The sequence below is a fragment of the Felis catus genome, chromosome A3, assembly GCF_018350175.1.
Source record: "Felis catus isolate Fca126 chromosome A3, F.catus_Fca126_mat1.0, whole genome shotgun sequence".
Lineage (NCBI taxonomy): Eukaryota > Metazoa > Chordata > Mammalia > Carnivora > Felidae > Felis > Felis catus.
In genome coordinates, this window is record NC_058370.1 from 88,782,095 (window position 1) to 88,802,487 (window position 20,393).

Sequence of the window (20,393 nt, forward strand, 5' to 3'; positions counted from 1 at the left end):
GTTTTGAGAGGATTAGTGCCAACGGCGATCTCAGTGAGCCGACTCTGGCTCCTGGGGGAAGGCCTTGCACTTCTGGGGTGGAGCCTTACAGGAGTTTCTAGATACTTACTTAATGACTGCATCACTGTCAGAAGCAGAACTAGTTCAAGAGCAGTCTTGTGTTCCACTCTGAAGCGATCATAATAGGGGAAGCTTGAGGCTACATTGAAGGCAACGGGGAAAATGCTGATCTCCTTCTGCTTTCTCAGTGAGCGGGAACAGAAAAGAAGTTCTCTGAGGGGTAAATGCTTTCTGCAAAGGGTTCCTTCTCTTATCAATTAGGGTGGAAGAGCCCAGGTAATATCAAAGAGAGGAGTCAATTCAGATGTGATTTTTTTTTTAATCCCCTGTTGCCCATGTTGTATCACATGCCAGAATGACAAGTTTTGTGGGAATGTTCTGTAGGACCAACTGACCCATTTTCCCACTTAAAAACCAAACCCAAACAAGTGGCCCCAAAGTTTTTGCTCAGGAAGGCTTTCTGCATAACTTGTCACTCATCCTGTATGAAAATCTCATTTTCCATCACAGAGCTTAGCTGTTTTTTGTTTGTTTGTTTTAATTCTTTTATTCTTTCCAAACTATGTACATGACTCAACTGCTCATTGTATTGTTCATGTTGCAAGCAACTTGAAGGGACCAAAAAGAAGTCTCACTAACGTATTTCATTCTTGGCAATTTATTCCCCTTGATACAATTATGAGTTGCATGGGACTTTGCCTCAAGTTGCTTAAGAGAACTCTTCCCTAAAACTTGGATCACCACCTGGCTTGGGCTGCGTCTACTTTCTTACAGCCTGACCTGCCCTGTTGAGACTGTTGGAATGATAAAATGAAATGACAATTTCTATAATGTTCACTCATTCCCTGTACAGAGAGAGGTTCCTTGTCTTGGCAAACAACCGGGTGGCGTAACAACCATTTCCCTCTCAAAATGTGACCGCGGTCCATTGCAATATTGATTTTCAAATGAGGGAGGTAATTTCTGGTTACTGCAGGACCACAGAGCATTTAGTTGAGTGCCCACCATAAAGACTGAATGTTTCATTACTGTTGCATCATCCAGTGATTTAAATTTCTTAGTTGCAGAGCTGCTTTCTCCCCTCACATAATCTTATGAAGAAGTCGAATTTATAAAACACAGAATATCAAAGCTGTTCAGGCAGATTTGGGATAAATCACTCAGGGACCTATCAGCTCAGCCCTTCTGCCTCCCCCATTCGACCAGCTTCTACCACCACAGCATAGAATCACACCCACGGGAGCTCAATGGAATCACTGGCGGCCATGCAACACAGCTTAAAAGCTACTTAAACATGGATGTTGGTAGTAATTAGAAAGTAGGTATTTGTAACTGGCAAATCATTTCCCCAAACTTAATTAACTCAGAACTATATGAACATGTTAGAACACCTTTTTTTCCCCCATTAAATTATCATCTCTTGGAGGCAGGAGCTTTGGTTTGTTCATATTATACACTCTCCACAATACCCAGCTCATCCTAAATGTTCAGTGAGTGTTACATTACACTTGCCTCAGATTGAAAGAAAAAATTACTTTCTGTGCAAAACATGTCATATTACAGGGGGCAGGGAAGATATCGCCCTCCTCCCTTACCCTGCATTCATCCAGAAATCCCTAGTCATCACAGGGATTGTGAGAGACCAGTCATCACATCAGACTCCATGATGAATAGAGTCATCATAGAAACATTCCACCTGACCTTCAAACAAGATGACAACATATATGCATCTCAACTTCCTTAGTGAGAAATGTAGAATGGCAATTGGAAGTTGAGGCCTTGAATAAAGCGTCTTTGGTCTCAACTTCCCCACTTATAAACGGCAACAACTGAACTGATCATTTCCCTTGTCTGGCATTCCAAAGGAGGTGGTGAGTGTTAAACCGAGGCAAAGAAGTCATTTGAAGTCTGTTTTTCATTTTAGGGGGATTGTTCCTTCTCAGTCAACAAGCAACCAAGTATTCATTGACATCCTCTCGGGTCCAAAGAGAGCAATGAACTTGAAGTCAGAACACGGGAGCCCAAATGTACAATTGCTACTGCACGGCAGTAAGATATTGCTCAAGAGCACCCTGAGTACCTGTTTCTTCATTACTATAAGTGGAATAATCTTTATCTTACAAGATTATTTGTAAGATAAAAAAGATAATTACGAAACTATCTAGTGTTTCTGGTGGATATTTGATTCAGGATCCCGTGTGAGATCCCGAGAACACAGAGGGTTCAAGGTGAGATACAAAAGAAATGTACTGTGACTTTGTAAATCAATTGCCATAAGGTGAATACCCAGGCAGTTTGTATTTTAATGTTCATAGGGCTCTGGGGTACCAGCTTAGCTATGTGGGATTAAAGTTGTGGGACGGTAAGGGAGGAACTCAGGGCTCTGGGTTTGTTCCTAAGTAAGCCTCAGGATATATCAAATTGACCTAGATTCAGAACCCTACTAAGATTAAAGGCAGAACCAGAGCCACATTCCGTTTGTAGAACAATCATACTAATGGTTGCTCTGTGACATGAAAAGGATTTTCATTTCAATCACCACATCTTTACCATCACTTTCTTTCTCTTTTCCTCTTTTATACCTGAATCAGGGTTGAACTGGAACTAGAACAGAGACTGGATATTCTCAGAAGTGTAGAATCCTACAGTCACAACCCTATTTACCGGTGTTAAGATCTGTTCCTTTAGGTAATTATTCCTCTGCCAAACTTTCTGGAGTTACATAGTTACATTTTAGATTCCCCTCAGGGATAATCTGACCAATCTTTATGATTAGAATCAAAATACGTCCGGTAAGGGATCAGGTGGCTTAGAAAATTTGGACCTTGGTCCACACAAAAATTGTATCAAGGGTCCAAATGTTAAAGAATTGCTTTTTGTATGTGGTAAATTATGATGACAGAGGAACTTCTGCTAAATTTGTGCTCCTCCCTTTTGGATCTACATTGGTGAACTAGCAAAATAAGTACAGATAATTTTCCTAAAGCTATTGAGTCATTTAGAAACAGATGACTGACTAACATTATCATCAACAATAACTTGCTTAATGGAATCAAGTAATGCTTCCTAAAAATACATCTTTCATCTGTCTTACAGCAAGCATGTACTAGTACTTAATCTATGTAGGGTCTTAGTCATTACCACCTCTGGCCTTTATTAATCTCTTCCTATCATTCTGGTTCTATTTTGCCATTTTTTCCTTTTTGTACTTTAAATAAATGGCACTATAACAAAGCATTTTATTTATGAGATAGATTCAAGTAATATATTCTGTCATTCCTCTCTGTACTTTTCTTTCCCTGTTTCATCCTCATAATCTTTTTGGGGATTCTCTCCTTTGCCTGTATCACCTCTGACTACTTCACAAATTAATTCAGATATGTTTCAACTATGGTAACTCACTACTCTTTTCTCCTTTTCACATTCCTCGTGCTCATAACCCTGTTTCTAGTGAAATGTCCTGAGATAAAACAGATGTTAGAATTAAGCAAAAACAAATGACCATTTCCCATGCACCAATATGAGTATAAAAGCCCATGATATTAACCTGAAAGAATCATTGGAAATTAAAAATTAAACATATCTTTAGAGATCATTCATCCAGACATGGTTGGGAGCCTATGAGGCTTCAAAGTGTTAAAGGTGGTGATGGCCTCAGTGAGAATTTCTATTTTAAATCAACAAACAGGTTTTGGGTAGGATGAGTAACTTGAAGCAGACCAACACTTCTGCCAAGAACAATTAGAAAAGCCAGAAACAAAATTAAAAAAAAAAAAAAAAGCTGCCTGAAGGCATCAGAGAGCTGCTGAGACATCCAGGATTGGAGAAGACAAGATCTTGGAGAAAAGAGAAGTTCTTTGGGATAAACCCAAAATTCTGCATACCGGATTCTTGGTGTTAGGAGAGAGGCAAGGAAGCCAGGAGAACTTCTGGCAAACTCACGGGGCTGGAGAGAAAATATCGGGGTTTGGTGTTACCAAGGGACAAAGAATTTAAATAATCAAGGTTGCATAGACAAAGAAGGGACAGAAATGCAAGCTCACTGGCACGTGCTGATGCTAAACCAGAACAGGCAGGGGCCTAAGAAGTAGAGCAGAGTTTCCTATAGACTCTTGGTGCTGAGAAAACAAAAATTAAGAGTTCAACTCCCAGCATGGGGGCTTACTAACAAACCCTGGGCCCCTACTTGGGACACACTGAGGAATACTGGTAACAGTGGATACAAACAAAGCATACACGGAAACTTACACAAACTGCAGCTCATGCACAAGTCTGCACAATTCCTCAAAGGATGGCACTGGTGTCCTTCCTCCCTCTAAATACCGCCTAAAAGACAAGATGAATCTCTGGGGGAGAACATTAGCTAGGGCCGCTAAAATTTTCATGCACAATGGCTGGGATTCAATAAAAATACAAACTTGCTTAGAATAGGAGTAAAAAAACAGACAACAGAAAACAGTCCAACAGTTGAACAAAATCAGAAATAAACTTTAAAATAACTGTGACTCATGTGTATAATAAAACAGAGGACACAATGAAGGATTTCACCACACAACTGAAAAATGAAAAAAAAGGAAAAACCCAGCAAATTCCAGCAATGTAAAATACAATAGCTAAACTTAAGAACATAGGGGCACCTGGGTGGCCCAGTTGATTAAGTGTCCAACTCTTGGTTTTGGCTCAGGTCACAGTCTCTTGGTTTGTGAGTTTGAGCCCCGTGTTGGGCCCTGTGCCCTAATGAGGAGCCTGCTTGGGATTCTCTCCCTCTCTGTTTCTCTCTCTGCCCCCTTCCTGCGCATGCACGCCCCACCACCACCTCTCAAAAATAACATAAAAAAAAAAAAAAAAAAAAAGGAATACAGTGGGTGGGCTCACTGCTGAAGAGAGCATTAGTAAATTGGAACACTGGTAAGTACAAAATATCTAGACTGAGGCAAATAACCTAGACTGAACAAAAAGATAAAACATATGGGATATAGTGAAAAGAGCCAAATATTTAGGGTTTATGTCCCAAAAAGGAAGAGCTAGAGAATGAAGGAAATGAAAAGGAAAGATATAATAGCTGCAATTTTTTAAAACTAATGAATGATATCAAGTCACAGATTCAAAAGGAATTTTAAATTCCATGGAGGAAAAACCCACAACAAGGCACAGTAGAGGAAAACTGCCAAAACCAAAGACAAACCTTCAAAGGACCAGCAATAAGACTGACGCCTGACTTCACCAAGAAAAATGATGAAAATCAGAAAACAATAGAACTGAAACACTGACATGCTAAACAAAAGTAACTGAAACTTAGAATTCAATACTCAGTGAAACTGTTCTTCCGGAATGAAGGCAAAAAATAAAAAGACAGTTTAAAACAAACAAAAGCTCAGTAATTTGTTATCAGCAGACCTACACCAAAAGAAATATTAAAAAGAATGTGGAAAGAAACAAAAGGGTAAATATGTAGATACATATAAATAAATATCATCATCATCATCATCATCGTAGTGTTCCTTTGGATTTAGAATATTTGTGAAGTTAAAATGCACAATGGAAATAATAATAAGGTTCTAGAATTTTTATGGAACTTGTTAAGTTATACTACACTCTAATAAGTTAAGGATGCTTAACTTATTGCAGTGTTTAGGGCAACCACTAAAAGATATACTAGCCAATAAAAGATATGTTTGTTATACAGTCTAAAAAACAAACTAATAAGATTAAACTAATTATTAAACTAATTATTAAAACTAATAAGATTAAAAAGTTAAACATTAAAAAGTTAAAATTAAAACAATTAATTTTTAAGAGGGAAGAAAAAAGGAAAAAAAAAATCCAAAAAAAACCAAAAAACAAAAAACAAAAAACCCAAAACCAAAGACAGGGAAAAAATACAAAAGAAGAAGTATAATGATATATAGATATATATATATATATCCCAACATATCAGTAATTAATTTAAGTTCCAATTAACTAAATACCTCCCCCCCATTAAAAAGCAGAATTTGTTAGAACAAAGACTAACAAACACCCTACAAGTCCTGATAAAATACCTTAAATACAACAATCTTAAAAACTTGAAAATAAAATGAAAAAATATGTACCATGCAAATACTGGTCAAAAAGAAAGCTGATGTGGCTATACTAATAATACTGGACAAAGTAGACTTTAAGGGAAGAAGCATTATTAGAGATACAAGGGGATCTATTATAATGTTCAAAGAGTCAATCTACCAAGAAGATGCAACATTCCTAAATTTAAATACACCTAGTAATTTATGCTTCAATATAAGTAGAGAAAAAAATATACAGGAATAAAAAGAGAAGTAGCAAATCTACAATCATAACTGGACAGTTACATGCCTCCTAATTACTGATATAACAATTAGGATAACAACCAAACAGTTAGTAGAGATATAGATTTACCCATTGTGACGAACAAACTTGATCTGACTGGTGTCTACAGAACACTGCAGACAGTAACTGCAGAAAAAACACTTTTTGAAAGGCATTAGAATATTTACCAAAATTGACCACATGCTGAAGACAGATGACAGATCTCAACAAATTTCAAAGGACTAGAAATAATTTTATCATATATTCTCTGATCACAGTAAAATCAAACTAGATATCAATAGCAAAAGATAGCTAGAAAATCCAAAAATGGAAAATAATGTTGAATGTTAATGAAAATAAAAGAAATGAAGACCATAAAAATGATTATAATTTTGCAAACATGTTCAAAGATGACCTTAAACAAACTGGTAATTACATTCATTGATCAGACTCCATAAAAACTTATATTTAAAAAGAGGAGGGGCATCTGGGTGGTGACTCACTCAGTTAAGCATCTGACTCTTGATTTTGGCTCAGGTCATGATCTCACAGTTCGTGAGTTTGAGACCCACATTGGACTCTGTGCTGACGCCATGGAGCTTACTGGGGATTCTGTCTCCCTCTCTCTCAGTCCCCTGTCCACTCACTCTATTTGTCTCTTTCTCTCTCTCTCAAAAATAAAAAAAATAAACATTTAAGAAAAATAAAAAGAGGAAATATATTTGTATTCAATTTGACTTTGTATTCATTAGGATTTAGGATTACACTTATTTTTTGATAAATAGTTGCACTTTCTAGCATAAAATACCTTTTCTTATTTTATTTAGAAACACAACTTGAAAATTATATATACAAATTAGTCTTTACTGTTCAAAATTAAAAATATCAAACAATAAGTCTTATAAATAGATTTGGCTCTTTGGATCTGTATTTTATTTTATTTATTTATTTATTTATTTATTTATTTATTTATTTTAACATTTATTTATTTTTGAGACAGAGAGAGACAGAGCATGAATGGGGGAGGGACAGAGAGAGAGGGAGACACAGAATCTGAAACAGGCTCCAGGCTCTGAGCAGTCAGCACAGAGCCTGACGCGGGGCTCAAACTCATGGACCGTGAGATCGTGACCTGAGCCGAAGTCGGACGCTCAACCAACTGAGCCACCCAGGTGCCTCTGGGTCTGTATTTTAATAACTGGAGCTTCTTACATTTTATCTGTAAACAATTCAATAAAATATTATAATTGGATTACTCAATAAATTCTGCTTTCTTTTACATAATTGGCTTAATTAAATACTATGCATAATTTTTATAAGGGAAATGGTGACAAGTATGTAATTAATATTTCCAGATATTACATTTAAATTAACCTCAGAGTCTATAATAATATGCAAAATATGAATTTTTAATTTGCTTCTTTATCACATGCCATGAAACAAATGACAATATTATTTTTCTTTTAAGTTCCAAAAGGGAGGCGATCTAGATGTAGAATTTAGACATGACTTAAATTTAGATCATGTCTAAATTCTACAACTCATGAATGTTTGAAAATGCTCATTCACTCTAATGTCTACCTCCAACTTTTATGGAGAAGGAAAATAAGACTCTGAGCAGTTACACAATTTGACCAACGACACATTTTCAGTTAGCAGAGCGAGGGGAAACACTCAAGTGTCCTGATTATTGCCTAGAGTTTTCTGTAGCACAGCATAACAAACCATCTGCCCCTTCTAGCACGATGGCACATACTAGCTCCTCAACTGATTTTTTTACAAACACAGAAAGAATCTGGTCAACTCTAGCTATGAAAAGGCGGCCATGTCGTACTGAGAAATTCGCAAATATAATGGCTCTTTACATTCTCGTCCACCTTCAATACATTTGGCTTTCACCAACTGATGCCTGAAAACATCTTTGGATAATTTTCAGCAGAGAAACAATAAATCAGGGATGTCAGTGGGCTGAGAGGGGAGAACTTTTCCAATTTTCATAAACAAAAACTTCAGTGACAGCTGCTTTCAGGTTTTGAATGTAATTTTCCTAACTGATGTCTTCACTGTGGCGTGCCTTGGCTGTCTTCCACTCACTAGCCAATCTTGGGGGAAACGTGATTTATGTTGACGCCACATCAATGTGAAAATCGGATCAACTAAAGTAGAACTCGGAAGCCTCGCTGGGGAAAGCTGGAGGCAAGTCACCATTCACATGAGGATAAGGCAAAGACACGGTCCGTCTATAAAAGTACTACTGCTCTGCTTCTGGTTTAAGTGGCCAGCTGATTAGTAGCTAATGACACAGCCTCAAGAAACTCCCCATGGAAACAGCTATACAGTCTCTAAAAAAAGTAAAAACTCTCAACAATTCTAAAATCTAAAACGGACACTTAAGCTTCTGCCAGAACTCAGAAGGATTGCGAATCACGATCCAGGGTTCATGCAGAACGCACACAACAGTCTTCCCTACTCCCACCCCTGGCTCAAAATCCAGGCTCTATGACAATGTTTCCCAACACTGGACAGTTTTCTGCAAATACAGACTCCTTGGATTCATTTCCAGAGATCCTGGTTCAACGGGCCGAGGTGGAGGTGGGAGGTGCTGTCGAGAAGTGATTATGTTTTTTGTTTTTGTTTTTTTATAAAGCTCATTAACTTACTCTGATGATCTCCCAGGTTTGAAAACTACTGGCCTCTATCAGTCAGAAAAACTGGGTGGCCGTTCCTCAGTTGCATAGTTGCTGCTTTTTTTTTTTGAAACCTAGTAGTTTGAAACGGACTCCTAAGAAGTTGCAAAAATTGTACAAAGAGTTTCCATAAACCATTCAGCCAGATTCCCACAATAATACATTTTGTAACCAGAGTACACAGTCAAAACCAGGAAACTGACATTGGTAACAATACTACGAATTCAGGTGTAGACCTTATTTGGATTTTTACCAGTTTTTACATGCATTCTTGTTTATATGTGTTTTATACGTACTTGCGTGTGTTGTATAAAATGTACAAAATTTTATCACATGTAGATCTGTGTAATCATCTCTGCAATCAGAATGCAGAACTGTTCCACCACCATAAAGGAACTCCTTTGTTTTACTTTATACTAATCACACCTTCCCCAGCCCCAACCCTAACCTCTGGGAACCACTGATTTGTTCTTTATCACTATAATTTGTCACTTAGAGAATGTTATATAAATGGAATCATACAATATGTAACCATCTGAGATTGGCTTTTATTTTTCACTCAGCAGAATGCCCTTGAGAGCCATTCACATTTTTTTTTTTTAACGTTTATTATTGAGAGACAGAGAGACACAGAGCATGAGCAGGGGAGGGGCCGAGAGATGGAGAGACACAGAATCCGAAGCAGGCTCCAGGCTCTGAGCTGTCAGCATAGAGCCCGAAGCGGGGCTCAAACTCACAAATCGCAAGATCATGACCTGAGCCCAAGTCAGACACTTAACTGATTGAGCCACCCAGGCGCCCCATTCACATTTTTGTATATTATCAATAGCTCAATCCTTTTTATTATCAAGTAGTTAGTATTCTACCGTATAGATCTGTCACAGATTGCATGTATCTTCAAAACACATACCCATTCATTCTTTGCAGTACCTTTGGACTGCACACCGGAAGTGCATTTCCAATTTCGGTTACTACAAATAAAGCTGCTATGAATGTTCATGTAGAGGTTTTTGTGTAAACCTAAGTTTTCATTTCTCTAGGATAAATGCCCAGGAGTGTAACTGTTAGTTTACATGGTAGGTATATATTTAATTTCATAAGAAACTGTTAAGCTGTTTTCCAGTAATAGTATCATTTTATAATCCCACCAACACATACACAAGAAATTCATTCTTACCAGCAGGTGGTTTATCAGTTGCTGCTTTCTGAGGTGCACAAAGCTGGATATCCTTTTTTCTCAGCCTCTACCTAGTACTTACACTTTTATGATATGGCTGAAAGCAAGAGGGCTTGAGTGATGCAAAGCATTATGGAGTCACAATGTGGGCACAGATTAGAAGATCCCAGGAGGAGAACATGTCAGGGCAATAGAATATCCATTCATTCTACCGGTTAATGTCAGAGAGAGAGACAGTGGGGACAGGCTTGTGATAAACAGGAAACTATTAATGTTGCATTGGATGAATAATTGTTGAAGGTGGGATACTCAGTCAGGAATTGTGCATATCAATGTACTCCCCGGCTATTGATCTGGGATGGGGCTAACCACACTCAAGAACAGGGTTAACAGGTGTCTGTTTTTTAAAACTGAAAGTCTGGTATTTAAACTTGTGGCCTAGAAATAAATATATACTGTGATGTAGCCTATGAGCCAACATTCTTGCTCTAGGTATATAACACATGCTGCTGTGCCGACTCCTAACACGGATGCAAGAGCATGAGCTTTCTGTTTTGATGTTTCTGGGGACACTATACAGCAGACCCAGGCAAACGGGACCAAAGTGCACCACAGTTCCTGTCTAATATTTAGACACCTAATGCATCTAAATATTCCTTCTAGGATATGTAATTGGAGGGAAAAAAGCTATGGTAAATATTCTAAGATCATCGCAAGGGACCATCATCCTTAAGGTTCAAGAGGAAAACATATTTTTGGAAAAGATTTAATAGAGAAACCGAAGGGAAATTAAAAACTAAAAACTGATTTGCCTTTCCAGTATGATACAAGAAAGCAGAATAGTCATGATAAGGGAGACAGCATAAACAATGCAAAAAGAAACCCTATAGCACAACAGAATTCCAACAAATGTGTTAAAGGTAGTAATGATCATGATGCCAGGAAATTAAATAATAGATATAAAGGACGAGCCAGACTTTGATAAGAGTGCAGAGGTGAAAACCAAACAGATAAATAGAGGGGCGCCCAGGTGGCTCAGTCGGTTAAACGTCCAACTTTGGCTCAGGCTCGTGGGTTCCCGCCCAGCATCCGTCTCTGTGCTGACAGCTCAGAGTGTGAAGCCTGCTTCAGATTCTGTGTCTCCCTCTCTCTCTGCCGCTCCCCCCGCCCCCCAAAAAACCAAAATAAAACATTAAAAACATCTAAAACAAAAAACAAATAGAAAAAGAAGATGATTTGTATGGGGAGACAAAACCTAGGAATTGAATCAACAATTATTATTCACTCTCCAAAGTTAACGTTTATTACAGTCATTCTACTCTCCTTTCCTCAGTTTGACTCTTTACAACAGAAACAAAGCATTGACGAGCTGATACAATCACTCAAGCTCTAGAATTCTGACCAACGTGGTTCTAATTCAAGGCATCCAGAATCAGGGAGGCATGTGTTGAAGACAGGCAACCATCACTTCTGTCTGTCTTTCTTTCCTCAGACACTTGGGCTTCTTCAGTTGCTCTTCACCAGATTTTCTTCTTTCACACATGTATGCACGCACCTAAAGGCTAGGACCTCCAGGCTAAGGCTAGAACACGTATTTACATGTTTTCTGTAACGACAGGCCTGAGTGATCTTGCTTCTCATTAACCAACTACCAATAATGTTCAGTGAAATTAAATGCAGTTGTACTTCAATTTTTTTCAACTAAAATTTGGTATATTAACTCCTACCATGCTCACCGATTTTAATACTATATCCTCTACTTTCCCTTAAATTATATTTGCTTGCACATTTGTCTTTTATGTATCTTTTAACACTCTAGAGTCATGTTTTGATGTCTGGATTTTTTTTTAAAGCCAATCTGAGCTTTTTGGTAGGAACACAATCTATTTACATTTATTATTGTAATTCTGCTTTGTTTTCTTTGTTGTTTCCCCAACTATGCAGGAATTTTCTTTGGTTTTGTTTTTGCTAATGATTTACAATGTATACAGTCTTGATTCAATTTTTAAAATACGGACTTCTATAATTACCAGTGGCAAGAATAAAAGAACATCAATGTATTCTATACATTTTTCAATCCCCTGATGTGATTGACATTAGGGATTTCATACCCAATTTTTCATTTTTTTTAAATATAATTTATTGTCAAATTGGCTAACATACAGTGTGTAAGATGTGCTCTTGGTTCTTGGGGTAGATTCCCGTGATTCATTACTTACATACAACACCCAGTGCTCATCCCAACAAGTGCCCTCCTCTGTGCCCATCACCCATTTTCCCCTCCCCCCCTTCCCCCACCAACCCTCAGTTTGTTCTCTGTATTTAACAATCTCTTATGGTTTGCCTCCCTCCCTCTCTGTTTGTAACTATTTTTCCCCCTTCCCTTCTCCCATGGTCTTCTGTTAAGTTTCTCAAGTTCCAACTATGAGTGAAAACATATGATATCTGTCTTTCTCTGACTGACTTATTTCACTTAACATAATACCTTCCAGTTCCATCCACATTGCTGCAAATGGCATGATTTCATTCTTTCTCATTGCCAAGTAGTATTCCATTTTATATATAAACTACATCTTTATCCATTCTTCAATTGATGGACATTTAGGCTCTTTCCATAATTTGACTATTGTTGAAAGGGCCGCTATAAACATTGGGGTATATATGCCTGTATGAATCAGCACTCCTATATCCTTTGGATAAATTCCTAGTAGTGCTATTGCTGGGTCATAGGGTAGTTCTATTTTTAATTTTTGGAGGAACCTCCACACTGGTTTCCAGAGCGGCTGCACCAGTTTGCATTCCCACCAGCAGTGCAAGAGGGTTCCTGTTTCTCCACATCCTTGCTAGCATCTATAGTCTCCTGAGTTGTTAATTTTAGCTACTCTGACTGCTGTAAGGTGGTATCTCATTGTGGTTTTGACTTGTATTTCCCTGATGAGGAACGACGTTGAGCATCTTTTGATGTGTCTGTTGGCCATCTGGATGTCTTCTTTAGAGAAGTGTCTATTCATGTCTTCTGCCCATTTCTTCACTGGATTATTTGTTTTTTGGGTGTTGAGTTTGGTAAATTCTGTATAGATTTTGGATACTAACCCTTTATCTGATATGTCATTTGCACATATCTTTTCCCATTCTGCCATTGTTGATTATTTCCTTTGAAGGGCAGAGGCTTTTTATCTTGATGAGGTCCCAATAGTTCATTTTTGTTTTTAATTCCCTTACCTTTGGAGACGTGTCAAGCAAGAAATTGCTGCGGCTGAGGTCAAAGAGGTTATTGCCTGCTTTCTCTTCTAGGGTTTTGATGGTTTCCGGTCTCACATTTAGGTCTTTCATCCATTTTGAGTTTATTTTTGTGTATGGTATAAGAACGTGGTCTAGTTTCATTCTTCATTTTTAAACAAAATGTTTAATTATTTTGAGAGAGAGAGCAAAAGAGAGACAGAGAGCGTGTGCATGCTTGCACATGAGTGGGGGAGGAGCAGAGAGAGAGAGAGGGAGAGAGAGAGAATCCCAAGCAGGCTCCATGTTGCCAGCCCAGAGTCCCATGCACAGGACCTAAACTGACAAACCATAAGATCATGACCTGAGCCCAGATCAAGAGTCAGAAGCTCAACCAACTGAGCTACCCAGGTGTCCCTAGTTCTTCATTTTTAAGTATTTATATATCTTAATATTATCTTAATAAAATATTTTAAGTATTTAAACATGTCTCTCAAAACCTATACAGACTTCAAAATGTTTTTTAAAATGTTAATGTTACCTGCCAGTCCTTTTGTACAATCATATCCTTTTATGAAAAAAATCCCCACATTTCTATTGATTAAAAATATGGACATTTGGATTAGAGACTTTTTATTCTTCAAAGTATGTAAGTGCTTTCACTTTCTTGCATTTAATACTATAGACAACGGGGTGGCAAACTTTTTCTCTAAAGGGGCAGGTAGTAAATGTTTAGGCTTTGTAGGCCATGTATTTATTCTCCGTATCAAATACTAAGGTTGGACATTTTGGTGCAAACACAGCCATAGACAACAGGCAAATGAGTAGGCATGGTTATGTCCCCGTAAAACTTTATGTATAAACATACACAGTAGGCCTTAGTTTGTAGACTTTTGCTGTGAAGAAAAGGTCTGGGGCTAGCCTAACTGAGTTAAATCCTTCTTTAATATTAGATGATACTATATGAAATGAGAAGCATAGCTCTCTATTCTCTTATCTATATTCCTCTTATAAGAGATTGGGGCATAAATCTAATAGAGAGTCAATCATTATTTATTATGATTTTTTAAAAGTAAAACTAGAGGGGTGCCTGGGTGGCTCAGTCGGTTGAGCGTCCGACTTCGGCTCAGGTCATGATCTCACAGCTCGTGAGTTTGAGCCCCGTGTTGGGCTCTGTGCTGACAGCTCAGAGCCTGGAGCCTGTTTGGGACTCTGTGTCTCCCTCTCTCTCCGCCCCCAATCCACTCACATTCTGTCTCTGACTCTCTCAAAAATAAATAAACATTAAAAAAATTGTTTTCTTAAAAAGTAAAACTAGAGCTTTGATGAGTACTTGAAAACCAGAATGACCCAAATATACACTCGTTAAAAAGCATAATCTGAGAATCCACTTAATTTCTTTTGACACGCTCATTCTATCAAGTAAAAAGCTGATTTTTCTGTAATATAAAAGCAAGCTCCATGTCCCATAGAGCTTTGATAAATGCATCAACAGAACCTCACTTTAGCGTTAACCCTAAAGGTTCTGTGACTCTTTGTAAGTACAACAAATCCAGACTGGTATACAGATTGAAGAGTAATAACTTCAATCTTGTCTACTTCCTGAACTTGGCTGGGGAAGACTATTGAAAGATGTGTGAGCATCTCATAGTATAATGATTTGGATGGAGCCTTCAATGATTCTAATGGGCAGGGTTCTCATTTTTACCAATTGTAAGAGATGTATTGGCAGATGTGTGTCTTCCAGGTGGTAGAAGCAGAAAGGCGGAGAGAGAAAGAGTCAGTTACCAGCAAAGTAGAGCTAGGGGACTTCTAATAAATCCAGACAAAGATGCAGCGTAATCTAGTGGGACCAGTGTTCACTGCGACTATAGGCACAGCCAAAACAAATTCACAAACCTCTGAGCTTCAATTTATCATTTAAAAAAGGCAACCGACGGAATGGGAAAAGATATGTACAAATGACATATCGGACAAAGGGCTAGTATCCAAAATCTATAAAGAACTAACCAAACTCCACGCCTGAAAAACAAATAATCCAGTGAAGAAATGGGCAGAAGACATGAATAGACACTTCTCTAAAGAAGACATCCGGATGGCCAACAGACACATCAAAAGATGCTCAACATCACTCCTCATCAGGGAAATACAAATCAAAACCACACTGAGATATCACCTCATGCCGGTCAGAGTGGCTAAAATGAACAAATCAGGAGACTATAGATGCTGGAGAGGATGTGGAGAAACGAGAACCCTCTTGCACTGTTGGCGGGAATGCAAACTGGTGCAGCCGCTCCGGAAACCAGCGTGGAGGTTCTTCAAAAAATTAAAAATAGATCTACCTTATGACCCAGCAATAGCACTGCTAGGAATTTACCCAAAGGATACAGGAGTGCTGATGCATAGGGGCACTTGTACCCAAATGTTTATAGCAGCACTTTCAACAATAGCCAAATTATGGAAAGAGCCTAAATGTCCATCAACTGACAAATGGATAAAGAAGATGTGGTTTATATATACAATGGAATACTACTTGGCAATGAGAAAGAATGAAATCATGCCATTTGCAGCAACGTGGATGGAACTGGAGAGTGTTATGCTAAGTGAAATAAGTCATACAGAGAAAGACAGATACCATATGTTTTCACTCTCATGTGGATCCTGAGAAACTTAACAGAAGACCATGGGGGAGGAGAAGGGGGAAAAAAAAGTTACAGAGAGGGAAGGAGGCAAACCATAAGAGACTCTTAAAAACTGAGAATAGGGGCGCCTGGGTGGCGCAGTCGGTTAAGCGTCCGACTTCAGCCAGGTCACGATCTCGCGGTCCGGGAGTTCGAGCCCCGCGTCAGGCTCTGGGCTGATGGCTCAGAGCCTGGAGCCTGTTTCCAATTCTGTGTCTCCCTCTCTCTCTGCCCCTCCCCTGTTCATGCTCTGTCTCTCTCTGTCCCAAAAATAAATAAACGTTGAAAAAAAATTAAAAAAAAAAAAAAACAAAAAAACTGAGAATAAACTGAGGGTTGATGGGGGGTGGGAGGGAGGGGAAAGTGGGTGATGGGCACTGAGGAGGGCACCTGTTGGGAGGAGCACTGGGTGTTGTATGGAAACCAATACAATAAATTTCATAAAAAATTAAAAAATAAAATGAAATAAAAAAATAAAAAAAACAATTTGAAAGTAACGTTATTAGAACTATGGAGATAGAAAGAAATCTACTAAAATTTCAAAGAATGCCATAAGCCACAAGGTTTAAGAGATGGAATACAGGCTCTGGAAGAGGTTAACAAAACTGGGGAGATTTGAACTTTGAGAAGAAAGGATGAGAAGGAAATTTTCTTACTGTACATACCTATTTGCCTACATCCAGTGTGGTATGTGTCCATTTCCTATTGTGATCGAAAATTAATGCAGTAATGGTTTTGAATGGTTTGTGGGTTTAACCAAGGCCAGGATAACTTCAAACAACAGGTTTAAAGGGTTGAAAACTTTGGAAGGAGGTTATCAGGAGACTATAGAGCCTCTTTCCTCAAAGACGGTGACAACCATTCGCCCACCTAACAAACTGCCACCCTAATTTCCTAAGCTGGGTAAGCTTCAGTACGACCTAGAGAGAAAGAGATTCCCTTGCTTCGTTACTTCACAAAGCCCCTTCCTTACCAGAACTGATCACTGCCTTGTTTCATATGCACATCTTCCAGTGGAAGTAGTGTTCCAATGGTCACTGCCTTATTCATCATTATAGGCCGTAACTTCTGCAGGAGAGAAGTCAGTCTAGCTTCAAATATGTATACATGTAGTTTACAGTGAAGATGTTTCATCATCCATATAAGCCAGAACTTCTCAGACACATATGCCTCAAGTTATTTTTTATTCCAACCTTAGAGGCATTCAGAGAGAAGTTCATCACATGGAGAATATTTGGTTTCAAGATTCTGATTCAGTGATTTCCTGAATCAATCCCTAGTTTGAATCCTGGTCCTGGTGTAAATTCTGCTGACCACAAATTGGTGTAGATCCTCATTCTCTACAGCTACCTGTAGGAGAAATTTATTTTGATAAAAAACAATTAGATATTTGCTAGCATGTGTCTGAACATGTCAGCAGGGAAAGGATTAGCACTTCCTTAAGCCCAGACTAGAAAGAAAGAATAGAACATGACAAAAGTGATGGTATGTCACTTCTGTGACGAAGTTCCAGAAGACTGTGACTTCCATCTTACTATCATACTCTCTGTTTCCCACTCACTTGCTCTGATGAAACAAGGTACCATGCTGTGCGACGCTCCATGGAGGGGCACAGAAGGCAAGGAACTACAGGTCTGTCTGTGGCCAGTAGCTCTTGAACAATTGAGGGAGGCCTTGGGGTACAACCTGTAAGGAACTGGGTCCTCCAACAGTCACTGAGTAAGTAAGGAAATGAATCCTTCTTGAAGTGACAGCAGCTTTGTGGGAGACCCAGAGCCAGAGAACACAGCTAAGCCACACTCATTCTTGACCCACAGAGACTGTAAGATCATAAATATGTGTCATTTTATACCAAGTTTTGAAGTACTTTGTTACACAATAGCAGATAACTAACACAAATGATTAATGGGCAAGTGAAAATTCTTCATTAAGTCTAAGGAGTGTTCATACGAGTAGATACTGTTCTCTGTGCTCAAGGATCATCACAGTTGGTGTTTAATAACACAATAAGAGCTGGAACGCTACTGCCTGAATATCAGGGGTCTCATGCTGAATGACTAAAAAAGGAAGATGTGAAGTTTGTATTTTCCTAGATTTTTCAAGAAGAGAAAAGCTGATTCTCTCCTAAAGTTCTTGAAGCTTCCGCTCCCCTGAGGCTGATTATTGGACCAGATGACATTTTGAAGTCTCTTCTAATGTACTTATTTTAAACAGATTAGATGATTGCACATAGAATAAGTTAAGAAGAGAGAAAGAAAACTTTTATATTTGTTTTTTTCAGAATATAGTGAAAGAGACTGTACAAAAGAGGTGAAAGTTAAATACTTAGAAGGAGGCTTTCAAATAATAATCATACTTTGTAATTGTCTGTAAAATAAATATGAAGACATCCCCTTAAAGATGAAGAACTGAAGGTTAAGAGTGGTTATGGATTTGTCTAAGGGTGCACAGAGAATTTGAACAGAATCCTGAACATGTATGTCTCAATTTTACATGATATTAAATAATAATATATTAAATAATATATTTTACATGATATTAAATAATAATATATTAAAAACAATAGATTGGCTTCTGAAGAAATTAGTATGTACTCCTGAAGTGCTGAATATAAGATTATATCCACCCTGGCAGTTTCTAATATAAAACAGGAAGTTTCCAATGTAATACAGTTTGAGCCAGCTGAAATGATACCCTGACATGCTTGGGAGAGAAGAAAACACGAGTCTTTCAGATTCTTCAAGTGGAAAAGTTTTCTGAGTTGCCAAAATCCAGAGGGTCAAATTTCCCTGGCTTTTCTAATGACAATGCCACTGTTCTTTTCACAGCACACACAGAGGGGGGAAAAAGGGGAATTCTAAAGAAGCCCCTAAACATTTAGATGAAGATAATTCATGCAGTATCTATTAAGGGCCTCTTATAGGTATAACATACATTTCAATAGTATAGATAAGAGAAGCGGATAGATATATCATCATTCATTAGATTCATTTCCTCTCTATTTTGCCTGCTCCCGAAAAGTGTTTTGGGGGTTTCATGATAGAGGATATGTGTATAATAATGTTTTCTATATGGAAATAGAAAAGACACAATACAATCGTATGACTATTCTCTAGATATTTAAAGAACGTGACTTCCAGGAGGAGAGCAAGGTAAACATCTCGAGAGACTTAAACTAACTAGGTGTAAAGGGATGAAATTAGGCAAAGGAAAATTCACTATAAACAGAATGTTTTTCTGATTTTTACTAAGTTTCTACTTGTGAACTAAATTCCCCCAGGAAGAATGTTTGCAGTCAGGTGAAGAGACTGTTCTTTTTGTGCTATTCTAAGAGGATAAACCTGCAGAAAGAAAGACAAGAGATGAACCAAATTATCTAAGAGGGATTTTTTACCTCTAAATTTATCCTCTAAAATTAACTGTAGTTTGAAGAAGTATGCAAGTAATACGAAAACACATTCTCAGTGAAAGAAGGCAATCAAATAAAAGTTTCTCCCTTCTGAAAACTCTTTCTTCTTCAAGATGGAGGGGTGATCTCATTGTTAACATGCACAATATCGATAGATATCTGCATATAGATAGGAAGTTTTACTTTACGTATTGTTTGGTGACTTATCTTTTTAAACTTCCTATGTCTTGAAGATCTTTACATGCTGGTATATATACTGTCTCCACCTTTTTTCTTTTTTTAAGTTTATTTATTTATTTTGAGAGAGAGACAGCACAAGTGAGAGAGGACAGAGAGAAAGGATCCCAAGCAGGCTCCACACTGTGAGTGCAGAGCCCAACATGGGGCTCGAACCCACAAACTGCGAGATCAAGACCTGAGCCAAAAATCAAGAGTCAGACACTTAACGGACTGAGCCACCCAGGCACCCCTCCCTCCCCCTTTTTAAGGGATGAGTAATATACCAACTGTGAATGGCCCATAATTTAGTCATTCTCCTACCAATGGATATTTAGGTTTGTTCTACTTTCTCCCTGTTACACATAGTAGTATAATGAATTTTTAAAAATTTGTTTTGATGTCTATTTGTGTGTGTGTGTGTGTGTGTGTGTGTGAGAGAGAGAGAGAGAGCGAGAGAGAGCGCGCGCACAGGTTGGGGAGGGGCAGAGAGAGAGGGAGACACAGTATTCAAAGCAGGCTCCAGGTTCTGAGCTGTCAGCACAGAGCCTGACATGGGGCTCTAACTCACAAACCGTGAGATCATGATGTGAGCCAAAGTTGAACGTTTAACTGACTGA

At 38.2% G+C, this 20,393-nt stretch overlaps 1 protein-coding gene across 8 annotated transcripts in view; it reads right to left on the reverse strand.

The window, feature by feature from the left end:
- The window catches only part of EXOC6B (exocyst complex component 6B), a 613,079-nt gene that overhangs the window by 103,374 nt on the left and 489,312 nt on the right, over window positions 1-20,393 (reverse strand). Inside the window, exon 20 of one of the 8 annotated variants that reach the window (XM_045054383.1) lies at window positions 16,645-17,498. The exons of the other annotated variants lie outside the window; for them this stretch is intronic. Within the exon in view, the coding sequence (XP_044910318.1) occupies window positions 17,418-17,498 (81 nt within the window). The 3' untranslated portion in view covers window positions 16,645-17,417. Of the gene's footprint in view, window positions 1-16,644; window positions 17,499-20,393 lie in introns of those variants that run through there. 8 annotated transcript variants of the gene reach the window in all.